At 34.4% G+C, this 22,066-nt stretch overlaps 1 protein-coding gene across 1 annotated transcript in view; it reads left to right on the forward strand.

Moving 5' to 3' along the window:
• Positions 1-22,066, forward strand: part of LOC121325826 (AT-rich interactive domain-containing protein 5B-like) — an 80,219-nt gene that overhangs the window by 35,012 nt on the left and 23,141 nt on the right. Inside the window, exons 5-8 of the mRNA XM_041268912.1 lie at positions 16,042-16,163; positions 17,599-17,800; positions 19,642-19,694; positions 21,491-21,588. Coding sequence (XP_041124846.1) covers positions 16,042-16,163; positions 17,599-17,800; positions 19,642-19,694; positions 21,491-21,588 — 475 coding nt within the window. The remainder of the gene's footprint in view (positions 1-16,041; positions 16,164-17,598; positions 17,801-19,641; positions 19,695-21,490; positions 21,589-22,066) is intronic.

Consider the following 22,066-nt stretch of genomic DNA (forward strand, 5'->3'; position numbering starts at 1 on the left):
TTTAGTTAAAACACTTATTCTTAGCACAAAAAAAAAAAAAAAACCTCTGGAGATTTTAGCCCGCAGTTCTTATTCAAATATGTTACTTTCCTTTGAAAAGAAAAAAAAAAAAGGAACACAGCATGTCAGCACTTGAACATGTCTTTTTTTTCTTTAGAAATGTACCTACTGTGTGTGATGTGCATTGATTTGGAATATTGTACCTACTGCAAAAGAAAACACTAAGTTGGGTTTTCATCTGTTGTATCCCCTGTGACTAGCAAAATAATAAATAATGCATGAAAAAAATATAGAGAAATAACATTCCTTCCAGCACTTAGAATCATTTTACATTACCAATAAAACTGCAGTGCTGTAGACTGAAAACATTGCACTAAATCCTTGTATTTTAATAGTTTTCTTTTTCTATTTTGTATTTGTTATCTAAATGTTTATAGATCATGATTCATTGAGCTTAATAGTGCTGTAGCGCTGTAACAGCTACAGGATGTGGATCTTGTGTGATTTATAATCAAGCAGACATCTATGTGCTTGTCCTCATGAACTTTTAATGAGGTAGCATTTTTGAATATTAAAACAAAGAAACATACTTCGCTGGGCTTTTAGAAAAATGTTCTGTTAAGAATATGTTCATTTCCTTGTCGCACATCTTTCATCTTTATTACTGCCATTTTATTTTATTTATGAAGGAATCTTTTCTTTGAAAAAAACACTGCCATAGGGCCTGTGTGCGTTTTCAAAGAAGTGATCTCCTTTTGTGTAGCTCTAGGAAGAAGACTGCATATTCAGAATAATCTTCCCAAGTGATTGATGGCAGTACCAGTATCTGTTTAGAAAGGCCAAATATAGACTGTGGCAGGATGAAGCCATTTCAAATTGTAATATAATCTTGTCTTTTCGGAAAGGGGAATATGTCGTTTTTCAGATATCTTTGTTACATTTCAGTGACACTTTTTGACTGTCCACACATTACAAACAGGTTTTGAAATTTATTCTAATACAGTCTTGTAGGGAAACTGTTTACCTGTGACTGAGTGTTTTCAAGAAACAAGATCATTTTACTACAGCAATATTACAGTTTTTAAAGCTTGACCAAGAGTAATTGAACTAAGCCAAGAGTCTGTAATAAAATACATAAATACATACATAAATTCATAAATAAAATAACAAGTGAAAAAATATAGTATTGATATCATTGGTTTTCATAGCAGGTGTAACGCTGTTAGTGTTTGGAAGAAATTCAGTATAACATGTGGGGAGAATTATTATTATTATTTTCCCTACTGCAGAATTTAACATAAGGTCGGGTTGCTTTTATTCTTGTGGGAACCCGATACCACTGCTGTGCTTTGTTCTTAAGTGAAACAGATTGATTTTACTTTGAGGCCAAGCCCGCTGTGTGCTATAACCGAGATATCCTTCTATCTACCAGCATTATTAAAATGCTTAAAAAGGAGAGTTTGTTCTGCAGCTGATTATGTAACCTTTGTGTTTTTTATAGATGGCATACAAAGTAGCCAAATCCTTTTAACAGCATGTGTAACCTTAAAAGGGAAAATATTTGCTGTGCACACAGTTAATTAGGGAGGAGGGAGGTGGGGCAGAGACAATGTTATAATGTATTTCTTTTAAGAGAAACTTGCCTTCATGCACATTTTTTAAAGCAGGATACTGTATAAGTGTTTTTTTTTCCCCTTTAACAGCAAAGTAATAAAAGATTTCGGGACTAGGCAAGGGATTTAGCTCTACAGCACAATGAGCTTTGAGATTGAAATGAAGGTTGAAGTTATTAGTTAGGAGGTCAAAGTTCCACTTGCAGAACTTCAGTCTGGCAGAGTTTCAAAGCTTTGAGAATTGAATCTGTGACTGTGATGTGTAGTAACGAGCAGTTGTGACACTTTGCGGAGATCATGGGTTTGTCACATGGGCACCCATGCATCTTGGAGACGTGAAGGGCATTACTTTTTGGCATCAAAATAAGGCTTTTATATTACCTTAAACACCCATATTTAATTTGTCTTCGAGTTGAGGAATGTAGTTACAAAAACCTTTGCATTTATATAATATGGTTTCTACCATTTTTTAGTCCACAAGTGTAATTTTCTATATTGGCTATAGAAAAATGTGTTCTAAAGATGTATTTCATTTAATGTATTTTCTACAGCAGGATATCGTATCTGTTAGATGTTAGGTCAAGCATTTGTTGACTGGACTAACAATCAAAGGTTTATAGAAATAAGTGGATCTGTTCAGTTACAACCCACTTCAGTGAAGGCATTGCTATTTTACTCCACAGTGACCCCTATGGGTTGTGGTTTGGCATTAGAATAACTGCAAGCTTTGTATTTAACAACATCCAAAGCGTACATGCAGATCAACACTCGTCTGTGTGGGAGATAAGGAAACACATGCCACCAGAGGAAAGGAATGGCAACGGTGTATTTAAACAGAACCCCCTCCCCTAAACTAAAACAAAACAGATCTCAAGTTCACATCTTTAACGCACTGATCAAACCTGACATTCGATTGTAGATGCCAACGCGATCTCATTTAGCACCTAGTGTGTGTAGCAAGCAGTCTGGGTTTGTTTGTTCTTATTTCAGAAACATTTTTGAAGGATTGCTAATGATAAGATATGTAATACTTACATGTGTTTGCATGTTCCAACTCTCTCCCACCCACACCCCCACCACCACCCCTAACCAATTTCAACTTTAAAAAAACATTATAATTCCAGTTTTTATAGATGCTATTGTTGTTTTATTTTTTTCTGATGTTCTGTACTGAAGGTCAATTAAGCTAATAAAGCAGGGTTTTTAATTAACCCCATATTGCCATATGTTGGTTCCTGATTCCTCTGGTAAAGTGTAGCCTGAAAAGGACTGTTGCTCAATATAGTGTGATGAAAGGAATACAAATAATCATGAAAATGCTGAAACTGTTTGTTTCAAGTGTTGTAACATGATTCATTTCATTCTCACAGTGTGACCTCACAACCTTCAGTCTAATAAGCCTTTTTTGGTAAAATTATTTGTATGCATTCAACTGTACTTGGAGGCAATACAGAACAAAATATTTTCCTATTTAAAAATTAATCTCTTTCAAATTAAACTCGGCTAGGAATATATGTTACCTAATTCTATATCCCACTGTTATTAACTGTCATTACCCAGAGTATATACGAATCCTGATTAAGATATTTAAATAGCCCCTATGAAATGACTCAGTAATTGGGTTTTATCTTGAGACTACACTAATAGCAATATTCTTTTATGTCTTGTATACATTTCATATATATTATTACAATTCATCTAAATGCTTCTTTTAACTAGAAAGCCCTAAGCCATGATGAGTTAACATAGCACAATAGCGTTCATGCAGAAATAATAGACTACCATTTTGAAGTGCTGTGCGATTGCAGTCTTTTAATAGCCCTTCAGTTCAGTTCAACAATTAGTCCCTGCATTGTGTTGTTGAGTCTTTGAAAGACTAAGCACACTCAGCCAAATCACAACTAATTTGGGGAAAATGAGAGCAGGCAGAAAAGAGATAGAAGAAAAGTACAGCAACAAGGTAATTATAAAACATGTTGTAAGAGGGGGAATTGTCATTGTCTTTACCGATATACTAAAAATACTGTGCCAAAAGTTAGAATGGGAGTTATTGTGACTTCAATTTATGTTACCTAGTCTTTCCTTTTCAGCTGACACACAGCATGTTTGTGTGTTTTTCTAACTCCTGGCAACAGGCATGCTGCCATAAGCCGGGAAGCTTTTACTAGTATTGAAAAATAGCAAGGCTACATACCTCAAAGGGCTACACATCTAATATTGCCCACACAAAAAGAATTTTGTCAGAATATCAGAAACAGTACAAAACAAGGAATGCAATACAAGTACTGAAGTGGCATTTCTATAGAAGAAGCTTACAGTTGATTGTTGAATTTGGCAGTATAAGCTTGGTAATTACCTAATGTTTCCCCAATTATCTTCATAGAGATTCTGCTCTAGTTAATTAATGCCTAACAGTATATTTTATATTTTTGCTTGCTGTCCACTAAGGCCTTGTAAGAAGTCATTTTAATTTAAAATCATTATTGTGTAATCGTATACCGCGTGTCTTTTGCTAAACTGTTGTATTTTAAAGCACAGTAATCGCCATGCAGAGACTAAGGAGGCTAAATGTTCTCAGTTTAATTCAAATTTAATTCAAGACAACTGAATATGCTTTTGAATTCAGAGCACGGATAAAATGACATGACAAAAACTGGAACTGATGTCATCAACTCTTGAAAAACATAGCCAAACACAACAATTATATTATTATTATTATTATTATTATTATTATTATTTATTTTAAAAAGTGCACACATCTGTAAACTATCTGTTTTTACTGAAATACATAAGGATTATAGGTTAACAGCATACTAATTAAAAGGCCTTTAGCCTTGGCATTTTATTAACTGAATCAAAAGCAGCAAGCTGTTTCCAATGAGGCACTGAATGAGGCAAAAACAATTCAGTAGATTGAAGCCCTTTTACGGACTGCAGTGATTCATCAGTTTAAGGCTGTTAATGCTTAATGTAAGAAGAGTCCGATGTTCAAACGCAGACATTCTCAGTTATACGCAAATCTGGGAATTGTGACTAGGCTGGGAACACATACTCAAGTTCTGACAGTGATGTTTTGCATATTGGAGGTGGTGAAAACAGCTTTGATATTATCAAATGTTCCCACCTTCATGAATAGACATTACATTTACTGTACCTGATTTTCTATAGGCACTCATTAAGCCTCATTATATCCAGCTGGGCAATGTGTTGCATGGGGAAAGCATCATGAAACCACATGTGTATGGTAAAAACCATGGTTAATGCTCCCTGAGGTGCTCACCTAGTAAAGGTATGACTGTGCTGCGCTCACAATTGTGGTGATAAACAGGTGAAATAATTGGACACTATAAAATAAAAACAAAATTCCTTTGGTAAAGGTTTATGATTCTGAATTTATGTCCACTAGAAAATTCCACACACCCCTTGCTTCAAAACCTTCTTAAAAATCTCCTTTTTTTATCTCCTTTTAAATTTCTATTATGGATTTTACATTCAACAATATCACTGTGGTTCACAGTACGTCACTCGTCTGGGAAAAACAACTCATTACATTTTGCATATTTAGCAGCTTTAAGTAAATACCTTCTCCTTTTTTGGTAATGCCTACTGTAATAAATGCTGCTCCACAGAAATATCGTTTGTTCATGTGAAATATAGCTGTCAAATTATTGGCCAATGTGATCCATGGAACAAACACCCACTCCACCATCCCAAATCCCTCGTAATATTAAAGGGCCTGTGAACGGGACTGTGTCGCTTTGTAACATGTTCTTAACATATAGGCTTCACAGCTGTAGGCTGGGGAAAAATAATGGAAAAAAAGGTTACTGTTTTGTAATAAGACCCAGAACTCCAAATCATGCTAATGCAGCCAGCGGGCAAATCAGATGCTAGTGTGATATGATCTGTATGAGACTGATGTAGTTACATGTTACTCTATCTAGGAGCCCGTGGACTTCGGTGGGCAGTAAAATAATATGACACCAAACAAAAAATACTCCCTGCCCCTCCCCTTACTACTTCATAATCTGTCAAGGAAACCAGGCGTAGGAAGGAGCCCAACATCAAAGATATCTCAAGTTTCTTGTATACATATGTGAAGTAATCATTGACTATGAATTAGCCTGGTGATAAAGCACTGGGTGCTCTGCTTACAAGGCCTGCTGTTTGGTGTGTAACAGTGATTCACCTGTCTGCTCTCTGGCCACAAATATCAGCTATAATATGAAGATCTCAACATCATATATTACCAGCACAACCATTTTCTTTTTGTTTTGCTAATGGCATTTACTCTAAGTCTACAAGGGCAATTCCAGTACAGGACTTCCAACCAAGTCCTCAAATATTAAGTTGTACTTGATTGTCAAGTAACTGGTTGGTACAAAATCCTGGACTGGAATAGCCATTGTAGGCTAAGAGTAAACACTACTGTGTTACACTGGTAACATTTTCCAGGAATTATCTATACAGGTGAATTATTCAACATGGCCTTATAAAGTAAAAAGTTTCTGTAAAAACATAAACACTTTGTGGGACCTACACCTTTAAGGCTTTAGCCATTTACATTTGAAATGAACACAACTGACTATATAAATATATATAAATATATATATATATATATATATATATATATATATATATATATATATATGAATATATATATAGTATATATTAATCACCACCTTGGAATTTTAAAAAAAATAAATTAGTGGTGAAATAAAAAAAATAAAAAAAACCCTGTGATGTGGGAACAGAGCTTATTTATTACATCCAAAAAAAGAGCTTGACTGCACCATGATAAAAGACACATGACACACAGTGTAATTACGGGAACTGGAAATCAAAGTTTGGGAGCCAGTAAGAAAATGTTTTATCTGTTGCTCCATCTCCTTTCTAATCATTTCTATTATGGGATTCACAGCAATTAGCATAAAGACCCTTCTTTGCTTTTATTACCTCTGGGCTAACCAGCTTTATCAAATAAAAAATGAAAATAAAATGCATTAAAAACAAACAAACACACACACACACACACACACACACACACACACACACACACACACACACACACACACACACACACACATGCACACACACATACACACACGCACACATACACACACATATACACACACGCACGCACACACACACACAGACACATACACACAGACACAGTTGGTGTGTGTACGTGTGTGTGTATGTGTGTGTCTGTGTATGACACACACACACACACACACACACACACACATACACACAGACACACACACACACACACACACACACACACACACACACACACACACACACACACACACACACACACATACACACACACACACACACACACACACACACACACACACATATACACACACACACACACATACGCATATATACACAAACACATACACACGCACACACACCCATGCACGCATGCACGCACTAAGCTTCAGACCAACAGCAGAGAAAACATATTTCGGCTCTTCTATTATCTCTTAGACCAAACTTACATTTAGTGCCTGTTTAAGTGGGCTAGTGCATTCAATTTTGAAAATAATAGCTGGGTATGCATTTGCTATGAGGTGTCATGGTTTATATCCAAAAAATCCTGCTGAACAGTAAGAGAGATTAAAGGTATAAGTAATAACCCTTAATGCGAATATTTGGTTCATATAATGGGGAAATGCCTGTTTCAGAGAGCAGAGGATGTTTCCTTTTTTCTAAAACTACCTTTGGGGAATATAAACAAACTGAACTATAAACACGGTCTGCTTGTGCACACTTATGAACAGGGTTATATTTCATAAGTATTCCTGCTATTCCATTTTAATTCAATATGAAACCATGTCAAGAAAATTAATTACAAATTAACTAACTGCCATGAATAGGTTACTCATAAGAAATCCTAGGAAATTCTATTGAAATGCACATGCAGCAATTATTTCAAAGTGTTACACGAATAGGTCAATGTAAAATTGAACATGATTGTGTAAGACACAGTGGCTTAATAATAATAATAATAATAATAATAATAATAATAATAATAATAATTCAGTTTTATACAGCTCAAGGTCCAATACAGATAATTTGCATTGGTTGTATAAATCAACCTTGTGTTATGTTGTTTTTAAGGGTTTGGATTTAGCCTTTCATTAACCACTGTACTGTTGCACCGGTTGTATTCACTTTTACATCCTGCAATTTAATAATAATAAAAAAAGGTCTATGAAAGATGACAGTACAGCTAATGTGTTTAAAATGGATCTTGGTTTCTCTGGAGTGGGTACATGTACTTATCTTCCATTATGGTAAAATATGTTTATTTTCCACTGCGTTGTTTCACTTGCCTTATGAAAAACTCATAATGAACCAAGCGCTTGTCTGAATGGGGTCCACTCCCCTTTCAGCACATACACATTACTGCTCCAGTTCTCTGGGACAAATTACAAGCAACATTTTCTCAACCTCTTGAAACAATTACTAAAAAAAACACACATTAAAAATGAAAACATCTGTTTCTGTTTGTCATTAAATATGTCAGATAAATAAATAACAGATCTTATAGCATTTTATATACAAAAGTAAGCTCTGTGTAACCAAACAAATACGCTATCAGCAGTGTCATCACTATCCTTCTGCTATGCATGATGGCCTCAAGCTTATTTCTAAACAAGTTTGTCTCAGCGCACAATTACTGTAGAGCCTTGTTATGTAAGGCTTGGAAGCGCATGCATCAGTTAGAGCATATTTTAATTGCTGTTTGCATTTTTCCTTTTAAATTTGATTGTTTCTATCAGACTAAATTGCACTGCTGTTGCAGTGGCAATAATAAAATATGTTTACATCCCCATGGTTAACACACACACATATATATATATATATATATTATATATATATATATATATATATATATATCTGTAAATGCTTAAATCAATCAAAATTAAGTTAAACAATAAATATTTGCCTCACTATCTTATGTAAACAACATTTCTAGTTAGCATGCATATGCATGACTGAATCTAAATAACAGTGAATGCTAAATGTCAATGGATGCATTAACGTCTCCGTGGAGACATTGTGTATTTGAAGCTATTTATTTGAAAAAAAAAGAGAGAAACGGCAAACGAAATGTGTGATAAATTAAATTGCTATCTATTATACAAGCCCAGGGTAGAAACTGATTAACTTACACTGCAAGCCGCTGTGCTTGTTGGACGTGTTCTAAATGAGGATAAAGTGTATGGGAAAATATGGCTATTTAGTTACATAACATCTGTTGTTCAGCACAGAGTTAATTTGTATCTCTATATATCATGCTTGTTGTGACCTGTTCCTGGGTTCCTGAACCCTGGCCCTGCCAGAAGTGACCCTTTGCCAAGTCCTTTTAGTACTTGCAGACTTAATGCCTGTGGAAAGAGCTCTGCTGTAAACTGAAACTGGAGGATTAATAAGAGCCTTTCAGAAGAGTTGGGCTCATTAGTTTATTGTTTGTAGTTATGTTAAAAGCCAGTGAAGACAAGTCTGAAGCTTTGTGTGTGTGTGTGTGTGTGTGTGTGTGTATGTGTGTGTGTGTGTGTGTGTGTGTGTGTGTTTTAAAGCATTTTCTTTTTTATTTGATAAAAAAGGGGATTAGCCCAGAGATAATAAAAGCAAAGAAGAAAGAGTCTTTATGCTAATCTACTTTCAAACAGGCAGTACAATTATGGCACAGACATTTCTTTGTGTTTCCGGTGTACACAAGATCACCTGTTCATTGTGAACAAATGGTGCATACTGGCTTTTGCGCTTTTTAAAAAAGTTTTATGTTTGATAAGCTCAAAAAACAAACACACACTTTAAATTAAAAAAAGAAAAGTTCAAATAAGTGGCTGGAGAAATGACTACGCTGTGGACTCATTCCGGTACAGTAGTTTATTCCTGTTTCTTGGGTGAAAGTATGAAAATACATGTTTTAGATAACAGGCTTTATTTAAAAGCTTTAGAGACAACTACAGACTGATGAAATGCTGCTACCAGTAATTGCAGAGAACAGTAATTATGTGTAGGCTTAACAGTAATACATTACAGTTTTTAAGTAAACACTGTGGAGTTAACTACTCTGAAAACATTGCTGTTATTTTCCTACTGTGTCAGTGCCTCGCAGAAATATGTGAGGTAATTGTTTGTTTGGAGAAGTAATACTGGAAACCACTAGAGGGCAACTGAGAGTTACACATTGGTTTCCAACAAGCAGGAAATAAATTGTTCTTGTGAAGCTTTTAAAAACAAACCAGCATTTATTTTTCTGTCATCAGGTTTTTATTTTTTTTTTTTTAATTCTACTTAGAGTGCTGGTTTCCCAAATTAAAAATACATTTACAACCCAGGCTCATCACAAAGGAAAACATAGTCATCACAGAGTGATTCAACAGACAATTGTGCCCAAATAAGGCTCTTTCTTCTGCTTTTGCATGTGACTGTGTGTGTGTGTGTGTGTGTCTGTGTGTGTGTATGTTAAGCCCTGCTGTGTTAGATAATGATCAAATGACAGTTGGTCATGAGTTTATAATGCTGGATGGTGAAATATGTGTGTGGTACAAAGCAAGTCTAAGGATTGACAAAGTCATATTTTTTCTTTTGATATTTCCTCATGAGAGTATAATATAACAAGCTGTAACAGGAAGTTAGAGCGATTAATGAAATGTTTTTAAACAATATCCTGCGTACTGTATTGTAAATGTAACAGTGCTATTGCTTGGTTTGAAATGGGTTTCATGTTGTGTAAATATGAGTTTAATTCACTTTAGACTTATTTACAGAGGAAACCAGGTTTCTGAAAGAAAATTGTAGGCTTCTGTCATAACATACTTGCAGAACGTACGATTTAAAAAATATATTTTTTTGATTGTAGGTTTTCCAGCCTGCCGCGCAGTGTTATTTTGATGCTGTGTAAATTATTCATTTATCATGTATTTTTCTTTCCTTCTGTGCAGTACTGTGCCATCTGCTGTAAGCATTAGTATGAAGGCATATGACAGATACATAGAATGGTTGATTCTTCTGTATTTTCAGTACAGATGGTACAGTGTGTCAAGTTCAGCCAAGCTTGAAAATATTGGTCTGTGTTCAGTAAAAGATAAGAATGCATAACCCTAATTAGAAATATATCAAACACTTCCTTATTTCATGTGTACTGAAAAGAAGTATTTAGCTTATCAAGATATACATATTCAGCTGATCATATTAAAAGGTATCACGTGAAATCATGGTTTGGAGGAATATTAAAGCCAATATCCATTTTGTGGGAAAATGGGTGTATTATTAATCTTATGTGTTACATTGCATAATATTGCTCCAATTTGTAGAAATGTATGTAACGTAGATGAAAATATTGCTCAACACTTGTAGTTTTCAATTACGTCTTATTGCGCAACACATCTATATTTGATATTATGAAGCGAAATATGAAAGTAAAAAATAAATAAGAAAAAACAGTTTGTGTATAACAGTTTTCTTTTTCCATTTTCGGTTCATTTTATTATTAAAAACTATAAAACTAGTAAAAGAAACAAAAATCAAAAAGGTTGCAAACTGAAAGGAGCACTTGTTCTCCTTCATTTTGCGCTCTACTATTTAAAATTCAGATGTTTACACAATAGTTCTTTGTAAATTTTACATATACATAGCAACATGCACATTTCCTAAGTGGTTATAGCATCCACTTAAATCCTATATTACATAATTATATATTGTTTTATCAGCTAATCAACAGTGAAATAATATCAAGGTATAACATTGAATTTCTCTCCTAAATATTTCCACATAACAACAAATAAATATAAGTTAAGAGAATAACTGTCTTTAAGACTTTAATTGATTGCATGTATTTTTCCAGTTGTGTTTTCATGTACACTAGTATATACTGCTCTGGTCTAACCCTCTCTTAAGCCCCTTTTCATTTCCGTGCATTCTAGAGAAACCAGGTGACCTTATTCTTTACTAACCTGAATGTAAATAAAGACTATCGAAATTACAGCTGCAGTGTTCCGCTGCATTAAGAGCAAAGTTGTCAGACGACCTCTGCACAGTTCTTGACCTTGGGGTTACTCATTTGTTGTTCCCCCAGCACTGGCATAATAAGCATGTAAAAAGGCCATTGTAAAAAGAGAATAATAACTTTACATATATTGGCTGGTGAGAGGAAAGACTGAGTAATGATGTCAGGTGCGGTACAGTTGCTTTTGTGGATTCTATTCAGGTGTGTCCGTTTATAGGCTTAGTTTGAGCACGTCATTTACCAGAAATTTAACCATAACTAATTAAACGTCTTTATTTCCCTTAAAATAGGGTTGTTTAATAATAAAAAAACAATTTGTGAAGCTTTTATTTTTTTTTTCATTTTGATTTGCAGACTCATTGCTTTATAGGTGCAGTGAACCTTTTGGTGTTATTTTTTCGTAAGCCTTATAAACCTAAAATAAAAAAAAAATAAAAAAAATATCTGTGTTTCCTGTAAAATGTTATTGCATTTTTGTTGGCTTCTTTTGAGCTGTAGCTTGAAGATGGCTTTTACAATATGCCAGTTGTAACAGGGTCATGTCTGTGGAGATCTCAGAATCGTGTTGGGGGAAACAGGTTTCAGGAGCCAAGCTAAATATACAGTACCAGGGAATGTAAACAAAAAACAGCAAACAAACTGGCCTGACAAAACACACACGGCAAAGAATTATATTTCAGTGATTCTCAATTATCTTACTGAGCTATATCATGCTATTTTGTGAGTAAACCATTGTGTTTTTGTTTACTGTGAGAAAATACCTAAAATAGTAAAATATATTTCTTGGGCAAACATTTTGACTAGTCTTTATAAATTACTTAAGGCATAATGAGGTTTGTGAGTACAGTCAAATCATTTTAATATCACTTCAAAGCGACTGAGAAAATATGGTGACAATAAGCAAAGATGGCTGTCAGGAGTTCAGAAATAACTAGGGTTGTAACAATACACTAAGGTCACGATACGATATGCAGGCTGCAATATGATGTGTATTACAATACATGGGATGGTCCTGTTGGGCTACTTGAATGCTCTGTAATACTATCAAATTAACCTTTAATGAGGGAATATTCTGTTACAGGGCAAAAATGAAATGAGTTACAGAGAGTATGCATTCATACCAACTGTAAAACACACTTCTTCTTTGTTCAAGAATTATATGATGAATTGCAAGGAGCTATGTTGTGCTTTTGGTCTGGTAACATGATCACGGTTCATCAATACACAATGAATCGTTAGACCGCTCCCAATACCACATCAAAATAGCCCTTAAAACGTAAGTACTGATGCAATAAATATGTCTATTTTGCTGTGGAAATCAATACTATTGCATTGATCACAATAGTCTTCATTAATAACATTTATTATTTTCAATATACAGTACAGTCTTATACATGTTCAACACATTTTAAATAATTCAACACGCTGTAAACATACACATTGCAGTATGTGGTATTTGCTACCATATACTGTATTCTTAACATTTAAATAATGTGTTTTAATGTACACCTTCTTATATTAGTCTTTCCCAAAGTGATATTAAGTGGGGTTGAAATTAGTTGTGTGAGTAATATTAAGCGGAGTGTGATAATAACTGAAATTATATTGTCAGGGGCTTGTCCCCATTGACTCCCATTATATTGTGGCCAATATGAAGTGGAGGATGTCATTAACAGGAGTGATCTTAAGCAGGTTTGGCTGTATTCTTAGATGCTCTGTGTTTGGTAGTAGCTCCACCCCCTGGTGATTAGGGGTAAAATAAAATAAAAACCAGCAAAATAGTCAAATCTTCCATTACCTCATTGTATTATATTACCTTCATATTTTGGTCTGGTGTTGTTCATGAACAAACAATCACTGTAACTTAAATTCTGTTCTCAGGGCAGTCATTTTATATCTTTGCTTTTCTAAATATAATGTGGGTATCAAAAGGTTAATGGCTAGCCTTATTTTTCTAAGCCTTGAAGGAAACATAGGATGGCCTTTAAAGTCATTACCATTAAGAAAACAGCACATAAAAAAAAGCCAGGATATGTTTATAGGCAAGGTGAAAGTACAGTAATGCAGTCATTTTTCTTAATAAACTTGTGTATGCTGTGTTAAGTAAAGCACTGTATCAATCTTAAGCCATTTAGCTGTTATCAGCAAAGCTGAGGGAAACAAATGGCAGCTCAGGACTGGGAAGATAAGAAACTGAGAACACTAAATCAATCACTCCTTAAAAATACAATAGTAATAATACAAGAAAAATGTAGATAACTGTGTGTGGTACAGTACCTGAGGAGTGTTTGCATTGTGATGCGTGTTTCAAAATGTCTCACTGTTTTAATGTGGTCGTCATTGACACAGTTTGTTGACCTGCCTGCATTCCCCTGTTGTTATCTGGGGTAGAGCTCAGAGAGCGATCCTAGAAGGCAGAGAAGTGGTGTCACACAGGCACTGGCAGCCTGGCAGCTGGGTGCAGCTGTCTCCCATCCAAACCCTTCATCCTTCTATTATTTGCCAGTATATAATCTGTTTATGTGTGAGTAATGGAGCGCCGCGGAGGGCTAACAGAAAACCATAAACTGGGAGCAAAAAGCCAAACTGTTCACACAGTTTAGGAAGCCAATCGCACAGGGCTGTGTTGGATTGTCACATGCGGTCTAATGCATGTTTGAAAAACACAAGCGGACTGCTGATTAATGAGTGGAATGGGTAACATTTTCTTTTTCATTTTTTAATGGGGACAGCTCTTTGATTTTTTTTAATTGTTATTATTCATATGGTTTGTGATCAGTAATGCTGCAATTTGCTGTAAGTTTAATATGTGGCATATGTTTGAATTATTTCTTAATGGGGGTTGTATTTATGTATCTGACACTCTTTTAAACAAGTTTTTCAAGATGTTTAGATGTCATGGTTGAATACTAATACTATATGAATATATATATATACTATATATATATATATACTATATATAATTGTTATATATGTATCTATATATATATATATAATTCTATATATATATATATATATATAAAATCCTCTATTTAAGAATATATATATATATATATTCATAAATAGAGGATGATACCTGTGAAGGAAAAAAAGTAACAATGTCCATTGACAGGCATGTGATTTAATACAGTATTTGAGAATGAACAGTAATGATGTCTGTATTAAAAATAAGCTTAAAAGTATGAAAGTCTTGCAGTTGTCCTGATTGTTGTCAGTAAACGATTAAAACAGGTTTATTAATCAGTCTTACAGGCACAATTAAACATTGAAAAATGTCTTGTGTTCATAACAGTGTAAAACAAAACAAAAATAATGTAACTTATAGACAGATGCTTCAGAAAGCACATTCTTCAGATTGTATCTTACCTGAGGACTGCGGTTTTCATTTGAAGGCTTGAAGAACGTGTTAGAGAACTGTATGAAAAAAAAAAACTGGTTGCCAAGGTGACAATAAGTAGTAAGTGCTTTCATGGTAAAACTATTTAATTGTGTTAGCCTTTCTGTGCTTCTGGGCAAAAGATTATTAAGTTAAATGTTACACAGTCGTAAACAAGCATTTTTTTTTTTTTTTTTATTATAGGCTTGTTTCTTAGATTTCACATAGATCTTATTGTCCTGTTAACTCTTGCCAACAAAAAAATGGCCTTTGGGCTCCTTGAACTTAACAGTGTTTTTTTTTTTTTCTTCTGAATTTCACCCATTGCCTTCCATTGTTAATGAAATCGTTACTTGCTTTTTCTGGACCGGTAGAGCTGTGTTTATGCAGGTGGCACATGAGTGAACACTGACCATAAAAACGTTTTTTTGTTTTTTTTTTACAAACAAGTAAATAACAAACAATGGGAAAAAATAACTTTCTGATATTGAGTGCATAACCATTAAACTGGTGTGACAACTGCTATGAGCAGAATACTTCACCTTTTGTTTCCCACAGATGCGTTAAAATAACCATGCTGCTTCGTTTAAAAGGAGGTTTAAGATCTTATCAATATGATAAACAAGTAAACAAATTGTGCTATACTGTGGGGTTAATATGATAATGTGTGATGTCACATTAATGGAATAGCAGTCATGACATCACGCAGAGTCAGAATTCAACTCATAACGCATAGTACCCGCTATTAACTCATAAAAGACAGACAGTTCTGTAATAAAGGTAGCACCTTGCAGCTTTTGTTATGGAAACTGCTGTTGTTTATGCTTGGATATTTGACTTGTTCATGCATTTTGGATGTAAAATGTAATGCTTCCATTGTTAACTTTTTTTTTTTTCAATGACTGAACTGGAATTAAGCAAATGTCTGCCCTGTGCATTTCCTTGGTTTTTAAAGCCAACACCATTTTAATAGTTTTTTTTTTTTTTTTTTTTTTTTTTTGCGTTTTCTGTTACAGCTCCGAATCTCAAAGGCCGACCTCGCAAAAAGAAACTCTTGAGCTTGCAGAGACGAGACTCCCAGGTCTCCAGCGGTGTGAAAGAGTCCAGCAGCAATTGGGAAGGGAAGGCCCTTGCCAAGGTACACCATTCATTAGGATTACATTTCCCAATATGCCATTTTAAAAACTCATTTTATTGTGGCAGTTTTCCAACCATTTTCGGTTTCCAGATTTTGGCATTGCATTTGAAGTTTTCCTTGGGTACTGAACGGTTTTAAATGCTTCCAAATGTATTTCTGTTAATATTTGGGCTGAGCGATTAACATGTCGACCATTGTTTGTACATCTCTTTTTTCCGGCATATATTATCCAATCATTTATCCGTGCCATTCACTGGGATTACTTATGGATTTTATGTTGGGTCACAAGCTGTAATGTGTTAATACATTATAAAAACATTAAGGCAATATAGAACAAGCTACAATCTGTTCTAAGATTTATAAATTATATGTTTGTTTAAGAACTTTACAGCCATATAACATTAAATTATGTATATAACAAATTGCGTTGTAACAAAGGTTGTTTGAAAAATGGGTTTCATACATTTATGTGTGCCACACTTTACGGTTAAACACTGTTACAGCCTTAATTTTTTAATACATTTAAAAAAACAAAGGGTTGATGTTCAGGATGCAGTGTATATTTCACCATGTTATTCAATTAATGCATCTGACCTCTTAACTTGACATGCAGCAGTGGTTCTAAAATAATGACACACTGGTAGCACAAGGAATGCTGCAATGTTAACCCAATATACACTTGCATTACCATGTTAATCCATTGTAGAACCATGGTACAGTCACAAGAGTGCCACTGTTTCTGGACCACTGTCCAGCATTTTTGCCAAATCTATCATGTTGTGTTGACTGGTAATGCTGTGGTCTGCTGAATTATAGTGTTCTTGTTACAGTTGTTTGACATAAACACTCAATAAACCTGAGCTAGGGTTACGTCCATTTCAAAGTAGTCTGATGGGAGTGCAGTCTTCTGGAGCCATCTAATTGATTGATTTGGAGTTACTGTTTTTGCTTTTGATCATGTCATATACCAGTATATCAGCATAATAATTAATTGATACTGGAAGTGGAAACACTGTAACAGAAACAACAGATTGAATTTATGAAAGATTGTAAGAAGAGTAATCTCCCTATTGTACACAAATACTGGTGATATTTAATAAAATAATTCAATTTTGATTTTAAACACTCATAATTCAGTAAATACCTGTCTTCACAGGAATCTGAACTATGCAGACACCTACCTGAAGCAGCCACAAAAGTGTAGTCCCTTTTGTAACCGGTTAGTTCCGGTTTCACTGCAGTTCGTAAACTCATCATGAACCCCTCCCCACCCATGCTAAGTTGGAATGGACAGACCCATGGTTTTTACACATTACTTGGTTCAATTCATGATAAACTGACTATACCATATGTCTTTTGTTTTAATACCATGTTTTAAAGCAGAAAGTGTTTTTTGGTCTCATTTTTCATCTCTCGAAACGGTCTTTAATTCCAGGTAAAAACAGAAAGTAAGGCTGTCATGGCCAAACCCAAAAATAACAGTAACTGTAAAAAAGCGACGGCTGACGAGAAGCCTAAGGTGGGAGCAGGTGAGGAATGCAAAGCCGATGAGCAGGCTTTCCTTGTAGCGCTGTACAAATACATGAAGGAAAGGAAAACACCCATAGAGCGGATACCTTACCTTGGGTTCAAACAGAGTAAGTAGAAGCAACATTTACTTGCATCTAAGCATCCGTTTTACTCTCCTTTTGTATTTGCGCTGTGGGTCATGTCTATTGATTGTGGCTGAAGATATTGAAAAAAGACTGAAAAGTTTGATGTTCAATTTTATACGTTAATGTTAGTATTATTAAGCAAAACTACAATGCTCCCTTTTTGTAAGGCAGCTTTCTGTACCGCGGAACAGGTTGTGGCTCACATTTGCACCATTATGCCATTCCACTAGCGCTTGTATTCTCTTTATAAGGAGAAACACATATTGCACGGTCTCTGACATATGGCTGCGGACTACAGTGATAAAAGGGGAGCACTGTATTTATTTGCTTATTGGAGCAAATCAAGGAAATTTGAGGCAGGGGTTACAGGTGGCAATGTATACTAATTGAGAATGAATCTCCGTCATTTTCCCTCATCTTTTAATGAGCTCTTAACTTCACAAGCACAAAATATTTATAATGATAATAATAAAATATGCATTGGCTTTCATGATGAATTTACCATAAAATTTATCACCATTAGTGGGTACAGAGAAATTAAAAGTTATTGGTGTTGAGACCTAGCCATCATTTTATGTAGTGATTTTCTGGGTTTAGTAATTGCTGGCAAGGTAAGAGGATATTATTAAACAAATTAATGCATGTTTCAGTGCAGCAAAAATATATTCTAGATAGTGCTTCAGGTTTTTTGTCCTTATTAGTACAGCTTGAGCTTCAAAAAAAAATAATTACTGACTAGCATAAATCATAGTGACTTCAAACAGCGCTGATTAAAACAGGCTTTGACAAATTAATACTCATCGTTAGAGTTGTGCCAAAAATTGAATATTGTGGATGATTTCACTTTCCATTTATTTTCATTTCTGTTTACTTTGAAGGAGAAAAATAGTTTATTTGTGTCTTTTATTATTTTTTTATTATATATTATAATATATATACAAATTATATATATATATATATATATATATATATATATATATATATATATATATATATATATCTCTCCATAAATGGTTATTGTCACCAGAACCCCTCCATGGAATTATAAGCTTATAAATGTGTTTGACTGCTGCTATTTTACAGCTGCATAAGGGGTACACTAAAGACAATAGATGAAATGATTGTCTACTTAACTTTAAGTTTGATTTTTTTGAAGTTAGGGAAGATATTCACCAGCAGTGCAGATGGAGGTTATTCACTGTTTAAAGAACAGAATAAATGTATAGTCACCATTGCTTAACATTGAAGTTAGCATTGCAACCAATAATCAATGTATAGGTCGAAAAGGTCAGAATTCACCCAAGCTATCAGTTCTTGGTTCATTTTGTGAAGGGGGTTTCTTGCACATTCTCTTTACAGTAATTGGTGCACTTTTTAACTTTATAAAAACACAGTATTATCTAATGTATAACAATTTGGTATGTATGTTGGCCTTCATGTTAGGTATAGTGTCATTCACACAGGTGTTTCGTTTAGTTTTTTCTCCTGAGACGTCTTAGCCTCCTCATAAAAATATCTCTTTCAAGAAACCCTGTCATTTTGTGAAGAGACTGAGACTCTCTTCACCTACATTACTTAAAAATAAAAACAAAAAAAACTAAAAAACTAAAAACAACCCAGTGGCAATTGTTTCTATATTCAGAAACAATTTCTAAAATAGTTCAGTTTATCAGTATCATAAATAAACTGTAAACAGATGTGACCTTAACTGTCTAAACAGTTATAATGTTGTAAATGCCTTCTTCTAAACAGTAAGTTATGTGTTTGTGATTCTGTTTCTGCAGCGGATTGTTGACCAGTTTGGTTTTTGTTTCCTCCAATAGTAAACCTTTGGACGATGTTTCAAGCTGCTCAGAAACTGGGAGGATATGAATTGGTAAGTGTTTACTGTAAATTACAGTCTTTTAATTTGCTCTTATTTTCACCAGCATGAATTAGGAAAACATAAAAAAACAAACAAAAAAAACAGATTCAGTTACCTTTTTTTTTTTTTTGTGGCTAGCTGTCAACAGCGTGTTTTTATTGGGCATTTTTTTGGACAGAGCTTCAGTTAAGACCCAATATGAGGCAGTTGTTGTAAAATGTACTGGTGGAAAACATATGTAACTATTTTCTGTCAAGGAAATTAGTAAGGTCTGTAATTTTTTCCCATGTTGAGACTGAAAAGGGGCTATTATTGTACAACAAGCCAACATCACAATACAGAAATTTCATTTGGCAGCATACCTGACATCTGCTCATTTCTAATATGGGAAAAGTATTTAAGACTTTCTAAATGTGATCGGTTAGAGCCGTAAGGATACTGTAAACGACTCAGCCTTTGGTAATTGGTGGTGTTAAACAGCAGACCAGCCAAGTTTATTCTGAGCATAAACAGGAAGTTAGAGATGTAATTTGAAGAAAAGAGGCTTCTCATAACATTCTATCAGATGATTTTATCTGCTAGTTTATTTGTTGTTCGTATGCGTGTGTGTGTACAGGAAAATGTGGCTTCTGCCTGCATGTATAGAAATTATTCAAAATACAGCATTGAGTCGCAGGTTGTGGTTAAAATCTTTTGGGAGCAAATGCAACAGTGCCCACCTTAAAACAGTTCAAAGCAGATAACATCTATAATAAAAGTCCATTTACACAGGGCCATGATGTCATTGGAAATATTTACATTGCTCAGATACAAGCTCAATAGCGAATGTAATAGTTGGTCTTGCAACATTTTTTTTCTTTCCTACTTTAGCCAAAAAGTCAACTTAATTTTCAGATAATAGCAAAGTGAAAACAAACAGCAGTCAAGACAAATTAAACCCTTGGAATTAAGAGCAGAACCCTGGAGTCAGAAAAAAACGAATCTGATGTATGTAAGTTAGCATATTGACAAAAGCCAAATACAGATCCTTGAAACGAATGTAGAAGAGTGACAGACTATACTATAAACAAGGTATCGAGTAATTTTAAACAACTGCAATAGAAGGGGTGAATTACTCTAATCTAAACTGGGTTATCTTAAACATTTGACATCTGAAAATGACGTCCTAATGATTTCATTTATTAAGTACACTGAAGCTGTCTAAGTTTATTTTCTTATGGAGTGAAACCAAGCTACAAATCATTAACACTGCCTGTACGTCTGTGCCTAAGTATATATACATTGCATTTGTGGCCTAAATTAAACCTCATGTTAAAAACAAACAAAAAAAAATTATAGTAGTTATAAACAGGCTGTATAAACTAAACAATCCCCAGTAGCATCTACAATAATACAGTGTGTAGTTTATGTCAACTTTTTAATCAAAACTTACAGCTCTGTGAACATTAAATAGGATATTAGGTGGTATTGCTTGAGATACGTCACAGGTAATGCAAACCCCTAATTAATAAATGGTATATTCCGCAATGACGGATCTTCATAAGTCCTCTAAGCAGTTGAAGAGGCCATTAACCCTGTCGAGGTTTAATCTGGCTGTTTTAAAACCAATTAAAGTAAAAAAAAAAGAGCTTTGTTCTTGATACTTTTTAACTTATATCTTCTTTGGGTTTTTCTTACCTGAACGAGAGCTGGTTTCCCAGTTAGGACTGCCAATATATTAAATTAAATAAACGTTTCTGTATAAAATCATACGGATGCTTCCTGTATTTGGATCTCTGTAATAGCTAATCACTTGATTTCTGTTGCAGATAACAGCCCGCCGACAATGGAAAAGTGTTTACGATGAACTGGGCGGGAACCCTGGAAGCACAAGCGCTGCGACTTGCACAAGACGACATTACGAGCGGTAAGACACGCGATGATAACTGGCTAATTCTCAAACAGCAATTCAGATGAAAGTTTCCCATCGTAAATGTGCACAATAATTTAGATTTTGCCTGTATATTCACCATGGTTAACTGTGTTTTCTTTACAATTTTTTTTTAAAATCATACTTTTATATTGTCTGCTTCATCATGTTACTATGATAGACCACAGTAAACGTTCATAAAGGCCTGAGGAGGTGATTCACCTGAAAATATCTTTGAATTGTTTATCAAGCAATTGCATTGGGTTTCAGAGCAATACTTATCATAGTGGTACTGCATCTCTTTTATTCATAAGTTATTCCACATGCTGTGATTAAATTTAGGCCACAGCAACCTTCTTTTTTCGCAAACCTGGCAACTGAGCTGTGGATTCTGCATGGCATGGATTTAGTTCTGCTTTGACACCAAAATTGTGTTATATAGCCCTGTTCAAGAATGTAAATGTTAATTCCATAT

The sequence above is a fragment of the Polyodon spathula genome, chromosome 13 (assembly GCF_017654505.1).
Source record: "Polyodon spathula isolate WHYD16114869_AA chromosome 13, ASM1765450v1, whole genome shotgun sequence".
Classification (NCBI taxonomy): Eukaryota; Metazoa; Chordata; class Actinopteri; order Acipenseriformes; family Polyodontidae; genus Polyodon; species Polyodon spathula.